A 20,360-nucleotide genomic window follows, 5' to 3' on the forward strand; every position below is an offset into this window, starting at 1 on the left:
TCCGGTTTCAGACTTCTCACCGGATCAAGCACTTGGTAGGCAAACAGACATATACTCATTAACGCTACTGATGAGCATTGGCAATTTTACATGGGGATTTCAGCACCTCCAAATCTGGTAATGAAAACTAAAACTAAGATGCACATTACAATCAAACCGCTGGTAATAATACGTACAATACTTAAAGTATAAACACTTAACAAAAGGTGAGACTGGCACATTCAACATAATGCTATTAGACTACTTCCTGACTATGGCAACACACAGTAGTCAATAAACTACTGCCATTTAACGTCTTGGAATTGCAACTGCATGCAAAGTCTAAGGTATAATAAATGCAAATGAGATTCAGAAGTGTAAGAAAACAATACATAACAATTACAATCTGTTATAAATCATATATAAATCAAATACATTTTAGATACATATTAATATTAAATAAACAAATACATTTTATTATAATCACCAAAAACTGGTTCCGTTGAGTATCGATACTGAATTGATACTGTATTGGTTTAAATGTGAAAGGTAACCATCCTTTATAGGTAAATACGCAATTGATGGATGTCGATGTGTTTATCGGTATTGTCAAGCAAACATTAGTTGTTGCAGCGGATATCCTGCTGTTAGTCAAATATTTTGCTGTTGTCCATAATTCAGCATCTTTAGTTGTTTTGATGGTGTGACATTGTTCTGTCTCAGTGTTTTGCTAAATGTTTAAAATACTTCCCTTTTCACCCGCAATGTTTAAACTCCAACATTAAAAACAGCAACAATTACTTTGAATATACTGTAAAACCAATAAATAAGGTTGATATAGTTAAATACATTTTCAAAACCATTTACTTTTGTATATTAATATTGCTCAAATGCTGAAAAAAAAGTTTAAATGTTTTGATTGTTACTGTAACTGAAACTACTTACAAATTTTGGCCGATTTGATTGGGTCTAAGACATAATGAGCTAAACCGACGTAAAAGAACATGTCCTGGAACCATAAGAGGGCGAGCTTCCCACAGACATCTGAACTGCACAAGCTCTGAGCCAGAGTTTTGTATAAAGAGAGTATGGCCAAGTCGATCTCCTCAATGAATGGTCAAAAGGCACCCATGTGACTACAGGGTGCCATGACTGCTACTAACTTTGAGCTGATGCTATGTGTTTGTGGCGCTTTCTTGTTACTCTTTCGATGTGTAAAAATGCCCTGTTGTGCAGCATGGAGCTATTCAACCTTGAGTATTGTGGATTTGGGCAAATTGTTTACATCGCTTCCCCCACCACCCGGAGAGAAAACACCCTGTGTGGTGAGGATGGTGACCTCGACTGCGGATGTTGTGGAACGGTGGAAGGAATACTTCGAAGACCTCCTCAATTCCACCAACACGTCTTCCTATGAGGAAATAGTGCCTGGGGAATCTGTGGTGGGCTCTCCTATTTCTGGGGCTGAGGTTGCCGAGGTAGTTAAAAAGCTCCTCGGTGGCAAAGCCCCGTGGGTGGATGAAATCCGCTCGGAGTTCCTTAAGGCTTTGGATGCTGTGGGGCTATCTTGGTTAACAAGACTCTGCAACATTGCGTGGACATCGGGGGCGGTACCTCTGGATTGGCAGGGTGGTGATTCCTCTCTTTAAGAAGGGAAACCGGAGGGTGTGTTCCAACTATCGAGGGATCACACTCCTCAGTATTCCCAATAAGGTATTTTCAGGTGTACTGGAGTGGAGGCTACGCGGGGTAGTCAAACCTCGGATTCAGGAGGAGCAGTGTGGTTTTTGTCCTGGCCGTGGAACAGTGGACCAGCTCTATAATCTCAGCAGGGTTCTTGAGGGTGCAATGGAGTTCGCCCAACCAGTTAACAGGTGTTTTGTGTACTTGGACAAAGCATTTGATCGTGTCCCTCAGGAAGTCGTTTGGGAGTGCTCAGAAAGTATGTGGTATCGGGCCGCCTGATTGTGGTGGTCCGCTCCCTGTATGATCGTGTCAGCGCTTGGTCCACATTTCCGGCAGTAAGCCGGACCCGTTTTCAGTGAGGATTGGACTCCGCCAAGGTGTTGAGGGGATCTGGTTTGGTGGCTGCAGGATTAGGTTTGTTTTCCTTTTTGCAGATGATGTGGTCCTGAACACTTCATCTCGCGTGGATCTTCAGCTTTCTTTAGTTTGCAGTTGAGTGTGAAGCGACTGGGATGAGAATCAGCACCTCCAAGTCCGAGTCCATGGTTCTCGCCTGAAAAAGGGTGGAGTTCCATCTCTGGGTTGGGGAAGAGATCTTGCCCCAAGTGGAGGAGTTCAAGTACCTCAGAGTCTTGTTCACTAGTGAGGGAAGAGTGGATTGTGAGATCAACAGACGGATCAGTGCAGTGTCTTCAGTAATACGGACACTCTATCGATCCATTGTGGTAAAGAAGGAGCTGAGCCGGAAAGCAAAGCTCTCAATTTACCGGTCGATCTACGTTCCCATCCTCACCTATGGTCATGAGCTTTGGGTTATGACCGAAAGGACACGATCACGGGTACAAGCTGTCGAAATGAGTTTCCTCCGTTGGGTGGCAAGGCTCTCCCTTAGAGATAGGGTGAGAAGCTCTATCGTTCAGGAAGAGCTCAAAGTAAAGCCCCTGCTCCTCCACATCAAGAGGAGCCTGATGAGGTGGTTTGGGCATCTGGTCAGGATGCCACCCGGACGCCTCCTTGGGGAGATGTTAAGGGCACGTCCAACCGGTAGGAGGCCACGGGAAAGATCCAAGACACGTTGGGAAGACTATAGCTGTGTCCCAATTCAGGGTCTGCATCCTTCGAAGGGCGAATTTGAAGGCCGCTTACGTCACAACGCTGCGCGAAGGCTGTCCAAATTAATTCAAATTCGAGGGCTCCTCCAAATGCAGCCGACAAATGCGCCCTTCTTTTCCCTGTATTCGGAGGATGCACCGCGACTATCCTTCGTGCCCTCCCATATCCCAAGATGCTTTGCGCACCTTTGTTCAACACGGATCTTTTTGACCATTGCGGAAAATAAAAGCAGCGGCACCGCCAGCGGCAGCAAATACACTTTCAAATGTAAGTATCCTCCGCAGGATAGACTGACCCATGTAACAACGGGTGAGGCATCCTTCGAAGAGAAAGTCAAACACAAGTACAAATAGACAGACATCGAAAGAGTAAAATAAACCGAATTTATACAAAATAACAGATGAGAAAATGAACTGGAAATCTCATAAAAAATAAACTACAAAGTGGCAAGAAATATGTCAATAATGAATAACGCAAAATATGTTCTGGACCAAAATGCACTCCATATTCTCTACTGCTCGCCAGTGTTACCATATCTGAGTTATATGGAAAATATGGGAACATAACTACAAAAGTATACTTCTTCACTTAACATGTTCCAAAAAAGAAAGACTAGAATAATACATACATACAGTGATATACAGTATACAGTGATTACAAATACATTTGAGGCAGTCACCACAGTTGACATATTTCACACAAAAGTGACAATTTCTCTGCGACTGTTGGTCCAAAACTAATAAAGATTTTGGCAAAATGAGGGTATTAAGTAATTTCTTTGGTCGTTCTGTGTATTTGTACGTTTATTGCGCCGTCCGAAGTGTGTTAGAGTGCCTGCTGGTCACTGAACACGGCATGAATGTAGCAGCGCAACGCGTCAAATACGGGGCACTTTATAAGAGCCAAACACATAATATAACATCACTTACTGTACAATGTCTGATGTCACTAGGATGCTGACTGGTGAAAACTGACTCATAATTCTTGTGAAGAAAAAAGAGGGGTGGAACCAAGCGCAGACCAAGCTACTTTCCGCGTCTTTCTGGCCATTTCCGTATCTACATTGGATGCCGAAGTTGACAAATTGGGTGACTTATGTCCTCATCCTTCTACTATCAAGGTGAGAGGAATTATTTATGATTGAGGATAAACTTTCACGAGCACCGAGGCGACAAATCAGCTCACCAGCCGATGACATCAATATAACACGTGTTACTTAACTCTCTCTGATCACGGCGCCGCTAAAAATAGTTTGGCTGTGTTAGCGCTTATAGTAACAATATTATTAATAGTTGGTTAATATTCAAGTCACGAAATGTAAATGGAGTATTGTTGGCGCTTTTTGAATGGTAATATGGTCATGAGCTTTGGGTCATGACCGAAAGGACAAGATCATGGGTACAAGCGGCCGAAATGAGTTTCCTCCGCCGAGTGGCGGGGCTCTCCCTTAGAGATAGGGTGAGAAGCTCTGTCATTCGGGGGGAGCTCAAAGTAAAGCCGCTGCTCCTCCACATCGAGAGAAGCCAGATGAGGTGGTTCGGGCATCTGGTCAGGATGCCACCCGAACGCCTCCCTAGGAAGGTGTTTCGGGCACGTCCGACCGGTAGGAGGCCACGGGGAAGACCCAGGACACGCTGGGAAGACTATCTCTCCCGGCTGGCCTGGGAACGCCTCGGGATCCCCCGGGAGGAGCTGGACGAAGTGGCTGGGGAGAGGGAAGTCTGGGCTTCCCTGCTTAAGCTGCTGCCCCCGCGACCCGACCTCGGATAAGCGGAAGAAGATGGATGGATGGATGGATATAGAGGTCATAATGGGCGGAATAGAGGACCTCCTATTGGCTCCACTGTAAGCGAACTTTCACACGTTTATTTACTAGTTAGAATGCATTAAAAAAAATGCATCTTTTGTCTTGTCTTTCATAATTGTGAACGAAAGACATAATTCAGAAAAAAGTGCAGTCCCCCTTTAAAGCAAAACATTTCCTTAGTAGTCGAACCCTTGCTCAACTTCTACTGGTCCAATAATCCCTGTATTGCTCTATTACCCTGCAATTACCACATTTAGGGTGTTACAATACTATTTAGCGATGTTTTATTGATGCGAAATATTGCAGCATACACACTGTACAACAACCACCCACACATTAACATTCCATGTGATAGTTTACTGAGGAAAACTGCTCGTATGTAAGTAAGAAAACTAAATAAATTATATATATATATATATATATATGTATATATATATATATATATATATATATATATATATATATATATATATATATATATATATATATATGTATATATATATATATATATATATATACATATATATATATATATATATATATATATATATATATATATATATATATATATATAAAAGTTTAATTTGCAAAGCAGCAATTATTTTTTAAATTAATTGAATGGAAAAGGGGGCAATACAGTTTTTTTTAAGTAAGATGTCTTACTACAGTTGCACTGTAACCATATTATTCTGCATTAAATCTTTGGAATATTTCACAGATTCATCACATACCGAATTTTTTGGACTCTAAAGGGCACTTACAATCCTTTCAATTTCTCAAAAATTGACAGTGCGCCTTATAACCCGGTGTGCCTAATGTACATATTAATTCTGGTTGTGCTTACAGACATCGAAGTAATTTTATTTGATACAGGGTGTAATGATAAGTGTGACCAGTAGATGGAAGTCACACTTAAGAGATACGTGTGGACTGCAGATTGACGCTCCTTGTTCAATAAATGATGCTAGAATTACAGGTTAGCAAGCAAGCCCAAAACTGTGATGTTTCATTGAAAACTTTAGAACATTGAATACGGCGCTCAAAAATCCGTCAAAATGTTTTAGAACGACTTTGGTCAGCTACATAGTCGCACTGCTTGATGGATTGTTGGCGCATTACGGCTACCGTAGTCAGACGTACTGTGCTTCAACGTACGGGTATTATCATGGTGTGTGTATCAGGACCCCAAATTGGCACCTATTAGGGGACATATTATCTGGCGTTTTGTTTTCGTCCTATTATGCAAAACCAACTTTTACCAATTGGTACCTGCTGTTGTGTATTTGGAATCTGATTTCGTCCCAAATTGTGTGCGTGCCGTAGTCAATTAGCTCCTTTTATTTGTCGATCCTTTTGTTGTGAGGCAATCATCCTCCACTGTTACCATTTCTAATATAAAGTAGCATATAGTTCTGACTAATGTCTGTCAGTAGACCTGCTATGGAAGCGCTAAAAACTACTGGTACAAAAAAGATGACAAGAAGAAGACTGTGTCGAAGGGGAGCCATGTAAATAAGACCCGCCCACCAAACGATGATCAGAAAGCAACTTGAAAATGGTCTGTAAAACAACATCTATGCACCATTTTGACCAAAGAACCACCATTACATGTTATGTAGACCACAAGGAGGTGAAGTCAACAAACTCCTTTAATGCGCCTTATGGTGCAAAAAATACTGTACATTCTGGGTGAGACATCGTGCCAATAGAAGCTCTATCTGAGGCTTTTTTAGTGGTAACAGACAATTTGACCATGTGACCTCGACTGGTGTGTCTGGCTTTCTGATCTGTTGAGGCCTAATCAGATGTGCTCAGCAACATGGATAATGCATTAATGGAATTTTAATGTGCTTTGTCTGAGGAATGGTGCCGACTGTCAGAGTGCATCGTTGACACAAAATGATGCAGCCTTGCACGAAGCTTTTGGTGGTGTTACAAATTACAATCCGACATGAACTAATTATGTTTCCTGCCAGTTAAGATAGCTTTGTGTGTGCAAATCCCAGCGGTAGTATTTCTCCTTCTGTAAGCGATCTTACCTGCTAATGAGGAGGACGGACAAGAGGGTCCCTGCAGATGCAAATGGACCCATGGCTGCAGAGGAAGTGGAGAGGCTTGGTAGATTTTAACTGGAAAAAGAAAAACACAACAAAGAGTAACATGATGTTTAGCGTGATGCAAGACGTGGCGAATCGTGGCTTATGTTGCCTTGAAAAATCAACCTTTTTCTTTGGGATCTGTATTGCAACAAATATTTCAAAACAAAATCATTTTTAAATCTAATGGCATGCATGACAGACAAAATTGTCCATTTTCAATCTTTGCAATCTTGTGCTTCAAATATAGTTTAGTGTGGAGGTAACCAAGTAATGGTTCTTGCTATCTGATCACCTCAAAGGCCCCTCTATCTTTCTGGCTGCATCATGGGGACGTGCCTTTGGGATATTCTCTATACAGCATAATGACAGCTTGTTACTGACTTCCCACTGCGAAGACCGCATGGCTCCAAGCTGCAGATTTGGTTGTAAAGCAATAAGGGACATTGCGGTTTCCGTCAGTGAGGGTCCCTTTGTTTCCCTCTCTCTGCACTTGAAGATGAAAGGAGACAGAAACTCTTCTGAGATGAGCACCTTCACCATTGGGAATCCTGCGGAAGGCAAACTAAGCTAAGGAAATATTAATCATCTTACTTAAGAATAAATAAGTACATAAATAAGAAGCGGTGAAAGCATTTCTCTTGGTAGTGCTGCCTCAGTGGCTTTAGTTTTCGTTAGATAATGCATGTGTGTGGGTGTGTGTATAAATAAGAACAATCAAATAATAAATAAGCCTCTAAGGTCAGTCAATGTGCTCTAGATGCAAAAAGTTGAGCACCTTCAAGCTCTAAAGTCAAACACCTCTGAGGAAATGCATTGTTTCACATTTGACCTATAACAGAAGTTCCAGTATTATGTATTTTTGAAACACTATGAAACATTCTACTGCATCACAATGAGACTGGACATACATATTATGGGTCTACTGAAAATGTGACCAAATCTGCTGGGTCAATAGTATACATACAGCAATGTTAATATTTGCTTACATGTCCCTTGGCAAGTTTCACTGCAATAAGGCGCTTTTGGTAGCCATCCACAAGCTTCTGGCAAAGATAAGATCTTCTTGAGGAAAGTTCGGATGAAACAAAAATTGAGCTGTTTGGCCACAATACCCAGCAATATATTTGGAGGAGAAAAGGTGAGGCCTTTAATCCCAGGAACACCATATCTATCTACCGTCAAGTATGGTGGTGGTAGTATTATGCTCCGGGCCTGTTTTGCTGCCAATGGAACTGGTGCTTTACAGAGAGTAAATGGGACAATGAAAAAGGAGGATTACCTCCAAATTCTTCAGGACAACCTAAAATCATCAGCCCGGAGGTTTGGTCTTGGGCAAAGTTGGGTGTTCCAACTGGACAATGACCCCAAACACACGTCAAAAGTGGTAAAGGAATGGCTAAAACATGCTAGAATTAAGGTTTTAGAATGGCCTTCCCAAGGTCCTGACTTAAACCTGTGGACAATGCTGAAGAAACAAGTCCATGTCAGAAAACCAACAAATGTAGCTGAACTGCACCAATTTTGTCAAAAGGAGTGGTCAAAAATTCAACCAGAAGCTTGTCAGAAGCTTGTGGATGGCTACCAGAAGCGCCTTATTGCAGTGAAACTTGCCAAGGGACATGTAACCAAATATTAACATTGCTGTATGTATACTTTTGACCCAGCACATTTGGTCACATTTTCAGTAGACCCATAATAAATTCATAAAAGAACCAAACTTCATGAATGTTTTTTGTGACAAACAATTATGTGCTCCAATCACTCTATCACAACAAATAACAGTTGTAGAAATTATTGGAAACTCAAGACAGCCATGACATTATGTTATTTACAAGTGTATGTAAACTTTTGACCAGGACTGTAGGCTCTGTGCACCATACACAAACATCTGTGGCAATGCACTCCAGAAAACCAACACATGAAAAAAATATGGCATATAAATGTTATTTAATTAATATAATGGTTTTTTTTATACATAACTAATTAAATTGCATCCAGCTTTGTTGCCGTTTTGAATGTTAAACTGATAAATATGTGTTTTTCTTGCAGAGACGCAACATCTGTAATGAATGGTCCATTCCTGATAAAAGGGATGACATGTTAAAGTTAAGAGCAGCAAAGTTTTGAGTATGTTTCCAAAGAGACACTGCCATGACAGTTCCCTGAGGTGAGAATATTATTTTCCATTACGGCCCTCAAAACCCAAACTGCTAAAGATTCTATTCTCTTAGTGGTTAAAATATTTATAAGCACAAGTTATAAAAAAAAAACAATTTAATTTCAAGCTACAGACAACCACTTTTCTGGTAGGATTTTATTTAAAAGACATTAGTTACTGCGACAGAATTAATGTGTTATAGCATGCAATTAATCACAACAAATATTAAGTTCATGTAAATGCGGATTAATCGTGAAAGTTACTTTGATCACACATGACTCTTTCCCTTAATGGGGAACTGCATTTTTTACTTAGGATTTTGCCCATTCTACACAATCTTTATGTATGTATGTAATATAGCAGGCACAGTCATGTAGTATTAACAGTTGTTATGATCATGTTCTATTTGGTTTTTGGACTCCCTCAGTTCCTGTTTTTGTGCACCCCTGGGTTTGTTTTCTGTTTCCATGGGTGCTTATCGTCTTCACCTGTCTCTGATTGGTGTTCGGGACGCCCACCAGTTTCCCGAGCACTAATCAGAGCACTATTTAATCCAACTTTTTCCGGTAAATCAGTCTGGTTTCCTAATTTGCTTTATGCAACAGTTGACGACAGTTTTGATTCCTGCTTGCTTCCACGCTAGGCTCTTTTGCTTGCTAGCTCCCACGCTAGCCCCTTTGGTTTTTGCCTTCCGTGCTATGAGCACGTTTTTTTTTGTTCCCGTCTGATTTATTTTCGAAAATAAATCATTTCCTACATGCACGCTTTGTCCGAAATCCGTCTGCATCCTGGAAAAACGAACCCCCGCATCACCATGCGACCCGGTCATCACAACAGTATTTATCTCATTTCAAGCATTACCGGAACTCTTTTCCTGGACGCATTCATTTCACAGAGCTAATCATTTCAAATAAGAACATAAAAGAGTGAGTTACAATTTCCGCGCTCACTGGCATGCTGACTGACGGTAAATTGTTTCTTTCTTGAGCTGCTGAATTAAAAAAAATCCTCACTCCTCAGATTAAAAAAATGCTTGTTGCGATGGTCTGCTGTGTTGTGTTGATCTACTGTATATAGTGTCAACTGTCAAATTGGTAGCTGGTAGAATTTCAAAGCTGACCAACTTCTTGGCTTGTTGCCACAACCTTCTACTAAACAAGTGAAATGCATGATTTATCATCGAATATATATTTTCCTAACTCAAAAGCAATGCAGCAACAGCAGCTCAAGCTTCTTCTTGATTTTATAGCGGGTCGCAACCGACGGTATTAGCAGCTCAATAGTAGCTCACTGCTGGCAGAGTCAGTCGTGAATAAAGAGTATGGCCAACGAAACAACAGGCGCCATGACTGCTACCAAGAACGTGTGCGGCTGTGCCTGGATTCATGCAATTGCAGTCGTTCTGACGTGAGTTTTCCTAACAAAATCAAACAAAATAATGAGTGTAAATATAGTAATAAACATACACCGGCTAATAAACCTACAATAAAACATGCGGCCGTATTTGACGCACTCTGCTGCTACATTCCTGCTGTGTTTCGTGACCAGCAGGATCTATAACACCCAACCGACGGCGCACGAAACGAAAAAATAATACACAGAACGACAAAAAAAATTAACTTATTACCCTCATTTTGCCAAAATCTTCATTAGTTTTGGATTAACAATCATGGAGAAATGATGACTAATATGAAGTATGTCAACGTTCTGATTGTAATCACTGTGCTATGCCTGTGCTTCTAGACTTTATTGATCCAATATAATCTATTATTACACCCAAAATGTGGTTTACTTTACTCTTTCAATGTCTACTCCGTCTAATTGTATTTGTGTTTGACTTACTCTTCTGCTGTTACCAAATAGTATTATCTTAATTTTACTAAGATTCAAGGATATTCTGTTTTTATAAAACTAGGGCTGGGCTGTCATGATCTGTGGCCGGATCATGTTTTGTTTAGTTATGTTCTGTTAGTTTTGGCATACTTGCCAACCTTGAGACCTCCGAATTCGGGAGATTTGGTGGGTGGGGGTGAAGGGGTGAGGAGTATATGTATAGCTAAAATTCACTGAAAGTCAAGTATTTATTTTATTTATATATATATATATATATATATATATATATATATATATATATATATATATATATATATATATATATATATATATATATATATATGTATGTATATATACTGTATATATATATATATATATATATATATATATAAATGCACACTGGAATTCGAGTATTTAATTTATTTATATGTTTATATATACTGTATGTATATAATAAAATACATATATATATATATATATATATATATATATAGCTAGAATTCACTGAAAGTCAAGTACTTATTTTATTTATATATATATATATATATACATATATATATATATATATATACTTGACTTTTGATCACTTTCAAATACAACAATGAGTAGAGGAGTGTGTGTGTATATGTGTAAATAAATGAACACTGAAATTCAAGTATTTATTTTATTTATATATATATATATATATATATATATATATATATATATATATATATATATATATATATATGTATGTGTGGGAAATCATCAGGAGATCTCCTGATGATTGAGGGAACCCCTCATGAAACAGGCCTGTAGAGATGAAGTAGTCTTGTGATTTTTTTCCCACACATACATATATTGCGCTCTACTACGGTATTGAGCACTATTTTTTGGATAACCTTATTAAGACATATATATATATATATATATATATATATATATATATATATATATATATATATATATAGCTAAAATTCACTGAAAGTCAAGTATTTATTTTATATATATATGTATATATAAAAGTATATATATATATATATATATATATATGTATATATATATATATATATATATATATATATATATAGCTAAAATTCACTGAAAGTCAAGTATTTATTTTATTTATATATATATATATATATATATATATATATATATATATATATATATACATATATATATATATATATAAGTATATATATATATATATATATATATATAAGATATATATAAGTATATATATATATATATATATATATATATAAGATATATATATATATATATATATATATATATATATATATATAAGAAATACTTGACTTTCAGTGAATTCTAGCTATATATATATATATGTATTTTATTATACATATATATATATATATATATATATATATATATATATATATATATATATATATATATATATATATATATATATATATATATACATATTAATAAAAGAAATACTTGAATTTCAGTGTTCATTTATTTACACATATACACACACACTCCTCTACTCATTGTAGTATTTGAAAGTGCAATGCTTCAGAACCGACTCCCACACTTCCCGTCAGGGTGCGCAATACAACGTAAACTGTTGGCCAACCAAAAAGTAACCACAGAACACTATACCCAATATTCACCAGGAGATAGCAACACACAACTTAGATCACTCTATTACAGGCAGCATCTGTGAAATTTAACTTGCAGGAAAGGAGTGAGTTTAGGGTTGAATTTTCCGTCCTCGTTCTATTCTTTGTCACTCGTCGTCGCCATGACTGTCTCTTCTTTGTCTCCTTCTTGTTGTGTATGCAGTTGTGCACTCTCCAAAAGCCATAGATGTTATAACGTGACTGTGCCGGCACGCTATTTATATGAAGGAAAAGCGGACGTGACGACAGGCTGTCCTCACTCAGGTCCGCACGGACCTGGAGGGGGCGTGCCTTAAGTCTGGCTGGAAATCGGGAGAAATTCGGGAGAATGATTGTCCCGGGAAGTTTTCGGGAGAGGCACCGAACTGAAGTGCTCTAAAACTTGCTGGTAGACGGCTGCGTTGACCCTGGATCTCAGGAAACAGATTGGACCGACACCAGCAGATGACATGGCACCCCAAACCATCACTGATGGTGGAAACTTTACACTAGACTTCAGGCAACGTGGATCCTGTGCCTCTCCTGTCTTCCTCCAGACTCTGGGACCTCGATTTCCAAAGGAAATGCAAAATTTGCTTTCGTCAGAAAACATGACTTTGGACCACTCAGCAGCAGTCCAGCTGGTGTCGGTCCACTCTGTTTCCTGAGATCCAGGGTCAACGCAGCCGTCTACCAGCAAGTTTTAGAGCACTTCATGCTTCCTGCTGCTGACCTGCTCTATGGAGATGGAGATTTCAAGTTCCAACAGGACTTGGCGCCTGCACACAGCGCAAAATCTACCCGTGCCTGGTTTACGGACTATGGTATTTCTGTTCTAAATTGGCCCGCCAACTCCCCTGACCTTAGCCCCATAGAAAATCTGTGGGGTATTGTGAAAAGGAAGATGCAGAATGCCAGACCCAAAAACGCAGAAGAGTTGAAGGCCACTATCAGAGCAACCTGGGCTCTCATAACACCTGAGCAGTGCCAGAAACTCATCGACTCCATGTCACGCCGCATTAACGCAGTAATTGAGGCAAAAGGAGCTCCAACCAAGTATTGAGTATTGTACATGCTCATATTTTTCATTTTCATACTTTTCAGTTGGCCAACATTTCTAAAAATCCCTTTTTTGTATTAGCCTTAAGTAATATTCTAATTTTGTGACACACGAAATTTTGGATTTTCATTTGTTGCCACTTCAAATCATCAAAATTAAATGAAATAAACATTTGAATGCATCAGTCTGTGTGCAATGAATAAATATAATGTACAAGTTACACCTTTTGAATGCAATTACTGAAATAAATCAAGTTTTTCAAAATATTCTAATTTACTGGCTTTTACCTGTATATATATATTTGAAATACTTGACTTGGTGAATTCTAGCTGTAAATATACTCCTCCCCTCTTAACTACGCCGCCAACCACGCCCACGCCCCCGACCCCAACCACGCCCCCCACCCCACCTCCCGAAATCGGAGGTCTCAAGGTTGGCAAGTATGGAAATTCGGGAGTCTCCCGGAAAATTCGGGAGGGTTGGCAAGTATGGGTTTTGGACTCCCTTAGTTCCTGTTTTGTGCACCTCTGGGTTTGTTTTAGTTTCCATGGGGATTAATTGGGTTCACCTGCCTCTGGTTAGTGGTCGGCACGCTCACCTGCTGTCGACCACTAATCAGAAAGCTATTTATTCTCGTTGCTCGCCACACTCTGTCTGGCTTCATCATTTGCTGTTTGCAACAGTCACGTAGGTTGATTTCTTGTTTCCTGGCTGAAGAATCCTGCGCTAAGTTTTTGTCTTAGCTTCCGCGTGCGATCGGCACGCATTCCTTTTGTTTGTTCCCTGTACTTTGTATCTCATCTATGATTCACGATAAATAAATCATCTCCTACCTCACGCTTTCGTCCCGAGTCGTCCGTCTGCATCTTGGGAGAACGACCACGCATAAAGATGCGACCCCCGTGTTACATGGGCGATATGGGCGAAAAAAGTACATTTTGATATATTTTTACTTAAACTTGATATTCGATATATATATCTCAATATATTTTCCTCTGAAAATATTTATATGAAGATATTTATTTTTGAGTGAAATTCACTGATATTGAAGTGAATGACAACTGTACTGTAAACAGTCAGTGGCACTTTTATTAACCCAGTTAGTCAAGATGGATATTAACAGCACAGAAAATAAACTGTTAAAGTAGCACAGAATTACATAACATTTATAAAATGGAAAAATATTATTTCTACGTAAAATAAATAATGTAGCTGGGCAAATAATACAACATGTATCAAACTTAGATAAAAAATAAATTTGCAGGCAGGCACTTTTTAATTCCCAGTCGACGATGTAATGGACTGTCACACACGTGTGTAATGCCCACAGCTAAAAGCAACTGCATGAGAACGTATACTCGAATACTCACAAATTATTCATTTTCTACATCGCACAGAGACAGAACCTGCGATACATCGAGTATATTCGATGTATCACCCAGCCATATATCAAACCCATCTATCCATTCATTTTCTACCGCTTGTCTCTTTCGGGGTCGGGGGACAGCTGCAGCCTATCCCAGCTGCATCTGGGCTGAAGGCAGACCATCTCTTCAATGTATTCATTTATTTTGTTATTATTTGTATTAGCTTCTGGGTGTTCTCTCCTGAACAAAACGCAGACGTTGTGTGGTGTGTTTACCTCGCACAAGACGCCAGTGCTGATGGCGAACCTTAACTTCTCATACTTGTCTTTTTTCTGGGTTGTGGGGAATACGATGTGGGTGGAGAACCCCCATGCCACACAACAGGGCATTTTTACACGTCAAAAACCGACGAGGAAGCGCCGCAAACACGTATCATCAGCTCAAAGTTAGTATCAGTCATGGCCCCCTGTAGTATTGATTAAACATAAAGGAGATAGCCTGAAACCGAGTTGGCGATTCTATCCTTATACACGACACTGGTCGCTGGCTATGAGCCGCCGCAGGAGCAGTGTGAGCAAGTGAGTCATTAAGCCAGAATAGTAGTTCCTCTGTATTAGTTCTTATGGTAACAATGGAACAGAATCAATTAATCCCAATTACCCGCATTGTTAGCCACCTCGAACTAGAATGTTTTCACTGTAAAGGAAAAGACATGTGTTCTTGTCTCACATAGGGATTGTGGATCCATCCATCTATCCATTTTCTACCGCTTGTCCCTTTAAGGGTCGCGGGGGGTACTGAAGCCTATCTCAGCTGCATTCGGGAGGAAGGCGGTGTTCACCATGGACAAGTCGCCACCTCATCGCAGGGCCAACACAGATAGACAGACAACATTCACACACTAGGGCCAATTTAGTGTTATCAATCATCCTATCCCCAGGTGCATGTTTTTGGAGGTGGGAGGAAGCCGGAGTACCCGGAGGGAACCCACGCAGTCACAGGGAGAACATGCAAACTCCACATAGAAAGATCCTGAGACCAGGATCGAACCCAGGACCTTTGTATTGTGAAGCACATGCACTAACCCCTGTGTCATAATAGGCAACATTTCCAAAAGAAAGTCCAGTTACCTTTTAACAGCGGAAGCTTGTTTGCCTAAGCAACTAGTAAACGCAGATTTAAGTGCACACTTGAGTTGTGTTTAGTATATTATGCCTTCCGCCCGAATGCAGCTGGGATAGGCTCCAGCACCCCCACAACCCCGAACGGGAGAAGCGGTAGAAAATGGATGGATATTTTCTTTTAGTGTACCTTGTTATTTGCAACATTATCGCATAATTTGATCAAAAGAATTACAGTCAATTACAGTCTATTAAAAACATGTTTGTGTACTGTATGACATTAGGGCTGCAATTATTTTAGTAATCAAGAAATCTATTGATTAATTTGTTTGAATAATCGAGTAATCAAATAAATTAAATTGTTTAGCCTCAATGCGTATTTTAGGGGAAATTAAACATAACCTTAATTATTTTTATATATAAACGCATATCATCAACATTGAAGTTAAACACAACTCTCTATGTGTGCTGCCACACATATCAGGGCACGCATACACCATTCTCATGTGCGCTTTTTTGTGCTCTTTTGTGTCGGCTGTGCGGAAACTACGTGTATTTAGAGTTTCGAGAATGCCATGTGTTCTGGACTTTGTCAAGTCTTATTAATTACATTCAATAAACAATTAATAAAAGCAACATAATATAAATAAAAGCTTTTTCTCGTCAATGTAATCGTTGCAGCCCTATCTATATATGACAATATAAATGCATTTGTGTAAAAAAAAAAAACGTATTTAAAGTTAATTAAAAATGTGCACGCAAATAATTCACTGCAATTAATCATAATTAATCAAAGTTCAAAAGTGTGATTAATTATATTTAAAACGTGTTTGACAGTCATATATGACAAATGGTAGATGACTGAAAACGTTATCCTGGTATGTTTAGCAGCCAAGATAATTATAATTGTGGTGTTGATGATTACAAATGTAAACACAGTATGTAAAATAATCTTCCATCATTTCACTATTACTTTGTCAGAAATCAGAATACATTTTTTTTTTAAATAATGATACTGTAAAAGTGGTTGCAGGATATATTATTGTCTTCACTCATAAAATAAAGACATTATTTATCTTTATTTTAACAGTTTAGAAGCAATGGCGTAAACACTTGTGCCGTGTTTAACTTTAAATCTAAATAAAATGGTTTTCTTTGGGTTTTTTTAGGGGCACTGGGCATAGAAAAGGAGATCTATGACAAATCTATAGCCAACTAATTTTGTTGTTCTGAGTAAAAAAACGAATTGTCTTGTTTTGTTTATAATGTAGCAGTTTATTGATAATTAAAGCTCTGTTTCATTGCAATCAATCCAATGAGTGCTGCTATTTCAGCTGGGAACGAGATGCATGACCCACTGACACTGAGCGTCCCCTGAGTTGTATCAGCAAAGCTGAAAAATCAATGTGGTGGAGGCAGTTCAATAGCACATACTGTAAATAGTCAAATAAAGAGCAGGCGAGAGGAACTTTCCCCTGCAGAAAAATCTTTAAAGCTCTTTAAACTTAAAGCTAGTTTTTGGGCATACATGTTTTTAATCATTAGTAGCAGTTCCTTTTATTTTTTGGTGTAATCCTGGTCTATGTTCTAATCGATTTTTGTATTGTTTATTTTTGTATATTTAAAGAAATATCTCGATCCTGGGGCTCAATCATGTTGAACTGCAATTACGTCGTCGTTGCACTGACAGATAAGCCAAGTTGTTATTTAAGTGCACTATCTGTGAGTATCCCAACAACCCCACAATGTGCAGCATTTAGCTGCAATTTTAAACTTTAAAGGAAACAAAGAAATAGATGTTAGTATGAGCGAGCAATGAGAGGTTGCTCGTGAACCACTTATATAGAATCAGAAGTATTTTTGCCATGTTTCCACCAAAATATTTGACACATCGGACTGACCTAGGGTGTTGAAACAGGTGCGTCTCCTCCCACAAACGACAAGGCATGAGACCTTGGACACTGTTCATGTTAACATGCTGCTCCTGGACATGCAGCACCAGAAAATGACCCACTTGTTCAGTCCGTCCAACACATAAGCTCAGACAGACATACAGCAGTGATGGGCAATACCAGATTTTATGATTTAATATGATACTGATTACTCTTTTTTTTTTCTGATATCAATACTTTGTGTGGTATATTTCACTATAATAAAACTAATTCTACTCATTTAGCGACTTCTGTGTATTTTTCATAACATGCATTGATTGTTAATATCGCTTACCTTCATTAGGGTCATGGGTAAGCTGGATACTATCACAGGGTAAGAGGAAATTTACAACCTTAAAAAAAATACATTACCTAATTTTTACTACAAAAGCGTTTTACTACACCAGTTTTTTATGCACTCATTTAAAAGTGCAATTTTATTGTTGATGATGTGCATTTATTAGAAAAAGAGAATGAAGGTTATTCCAAGCAAAAACATAAATAAATCAACTATTCTCCCTAAAATACATTTTAGGGAACACATTGAGGCTATAAAGTGTGTTTTACTTGATTAATCGAACAAACTAATCAATTTATCACTCGACTACTAAAATATTCAATAGACAACTCGATTACTAAAATAATCGATAGACGCAACCTTATTTTTACTCAACTTAACCTAAATACATTATTTTCAGTTTTTAAAAGCCCTTGTTCAGCATGGTGGAACAGGGTGTTAGTGTGTGTGCCTCATGATACGAAGGTCCTGGGTTCAATCCCCGGGCTCGGGGTCTTTCTTTGTGGAATTTGCATTTTCTCCATACTTGCCAACCCTCCCGGATTTTCCGGGAGACTCCCGAAATTCAGCGCCTCTCCCGAAAACCTCCCGGGACAAATTTTCTCCCAAAAAATCTCCCGAAATTCAGGCGGAGCTAGAGGCCACGCCCCCTCCAGCTCCATGCGGACCTGAGTGACGTGTTTTCACGTCCGCTTTATCACAATATAAACAGCGTGCCTGCCCAATCCCGTTATAACTGTAGAATGATCGGGGGCGAGTTCTTGGTTTCTTATGTGGGTTTATTGTTAGGCAGTGTTGGGTTAGTTACTGAAAACCAGTAACTAGTTACAGTTACTAGTTACTTTATTTCAAAAGTAACTCAGTTACTAACTCAGTTACTTACACCAAAAAGTAATGCGTTACTGTGAAAAGTAACTAGTTACTAATTCTACTTTTTTTTTTAAAGCTCCCATTAATGCCCTTTTAGCCTTCATTTCAGTACTGTTATTGTAGTGGAGAATAATACAATCTGTTGATCAACTTGACATACATTTGCATCACTGAATTCTGCTAAGCAATGTGGTCTACATACAACACACAAAGACAAAGATATGTTTCAAAGGGCCAATTTATTTCAGGCCAGAACAAATTGACAAAACTATTTTAAATAGCTGCAACATAACATACATAAGTAACAAACAGCATAATAACACTAACACTAACCACGTTAAACCCAGATTCCGAACTAACAAAGGTCTTAACTCATTCTCTTTCTATGCCACATCAATATGGAATGCACTCCCAACAGGTGTAAAAGAAAGGGCATCTCTATCCTCCTTCAAAACCGCACTAAAACAACACCTCCAGGCAACTACAACCCTAAACTAACACCCTCCCTTCCACATAATACCTCTTCGGATTGTAAATAATCAAATGTAGACACTTTTTCTTATACTTTCTGATCTCTCTGTCTGTGTCCACTACTTGCTGTACATATCCTACCAAGTCAGACCTACACTGTTCCAATGTCCATTTCTCTGATGATGCAATTGTTGATGACAGAAGTGTTGATACCAACCAAACCTAACCCCCTCCCACCCACCCGCCCTCCATATCCCACACCCCGGATTGTAAATAATGTAAATAATTCAATGTATATACCCTGATGATTATCTTGTGTGATGACTGTATTATGATGTTAGTATATATTTGATAGTATATATCTGTATCATGAATCAATTTAAGTGGACCCCGACTTAAACAAGTTAAAAAACGTATTTGGGTGTTACCATTTAGTGGTCAATTGTACGGAATGTACTAATAAAAGTTTCAATCAATCGATCAATCAACAACATAGCTGTAAACCTGGCTTCACCTAAGGAAGGCACACGTGACATACACAGAGCGTAACCAGGCAGATTTGAATTGTTGTTTTGGGCAGGAGACGGGATCTTTGATCCAAGACACAACTTACATTTAACTAAAATGTTCTTTTCTTTGTGCTCGACAAAAGAAAAGAAGTGAGAATATCTCATACTTGCCAACCCTCCCGAATTTCAGTGCCTCTCCCTGGGACAACCATTCTCCAAATTTCTCCCGATTTCCAGCCGGACTTAAGGCACGCCCCCTCCCGATCCGTGCGGATCTGAGTGGGGACAGCCTGTCGTCACGTCCGCAAAAAGTAACCACAGAACACTATACCGTATAGTCGTATAGTGTTCTGTGGTTACTTTTTGGTTGGCCAACGGTTTACGTTGTATTGCGCACCCCCCTCCCCTCCCCTTCCCACACCCACACACACCCACACACAGAGAG

The 20,360-nt window shown here is 38.9% G+C and overlaps 1 protein-coding gene across 3 annotated transcripts in view; it reads right to left on the reverse strand.

Moving 5' to 3' along the window:
* Positions 1-20,360, reverse strand: part of LOC133607723 (gamma-aminobutyric acid receptor subunit pi) — a 159,201-nt gene that overhangs the window by 108,504 nt on the left and 30,337 nt on the right. The window contains exon 2 of one of the 3 annotated variants that reach the window (XM_061962624.1): positions 6,625-6,714. In XM_061962624.1, coding sequence (XP_061818608.1) covers positions 6,625-6,677 — 53 coding nt within the window. In that variant the 5' untranslated portion in view covers positions 6,678-6,714. Of the gene's footprint in view, positions 1-6,624; positions 6,814-20,360 lie in introns of those variants that run through there. The other 2 variants (XM_061962632.1, XM_061962639.1) reach the window with 2 other exon arrangements.

The sequence above is a fragment of the Nerophis lumbriciformis genome, linkage group LG02 (assembly GCF_033978685.3).
Source record: "Nerophis lumbriciformis linkage group LG02, RoL_Nlum_v2.1, whole genome shotgun sequence".
Taxonomy (NCBI): Eukaryota; Metazoa; Chordata; class Actinopteri; order Syngnathiformes; family Syngnathidae; genus Nerophis; species Nerophis lumbriciformis.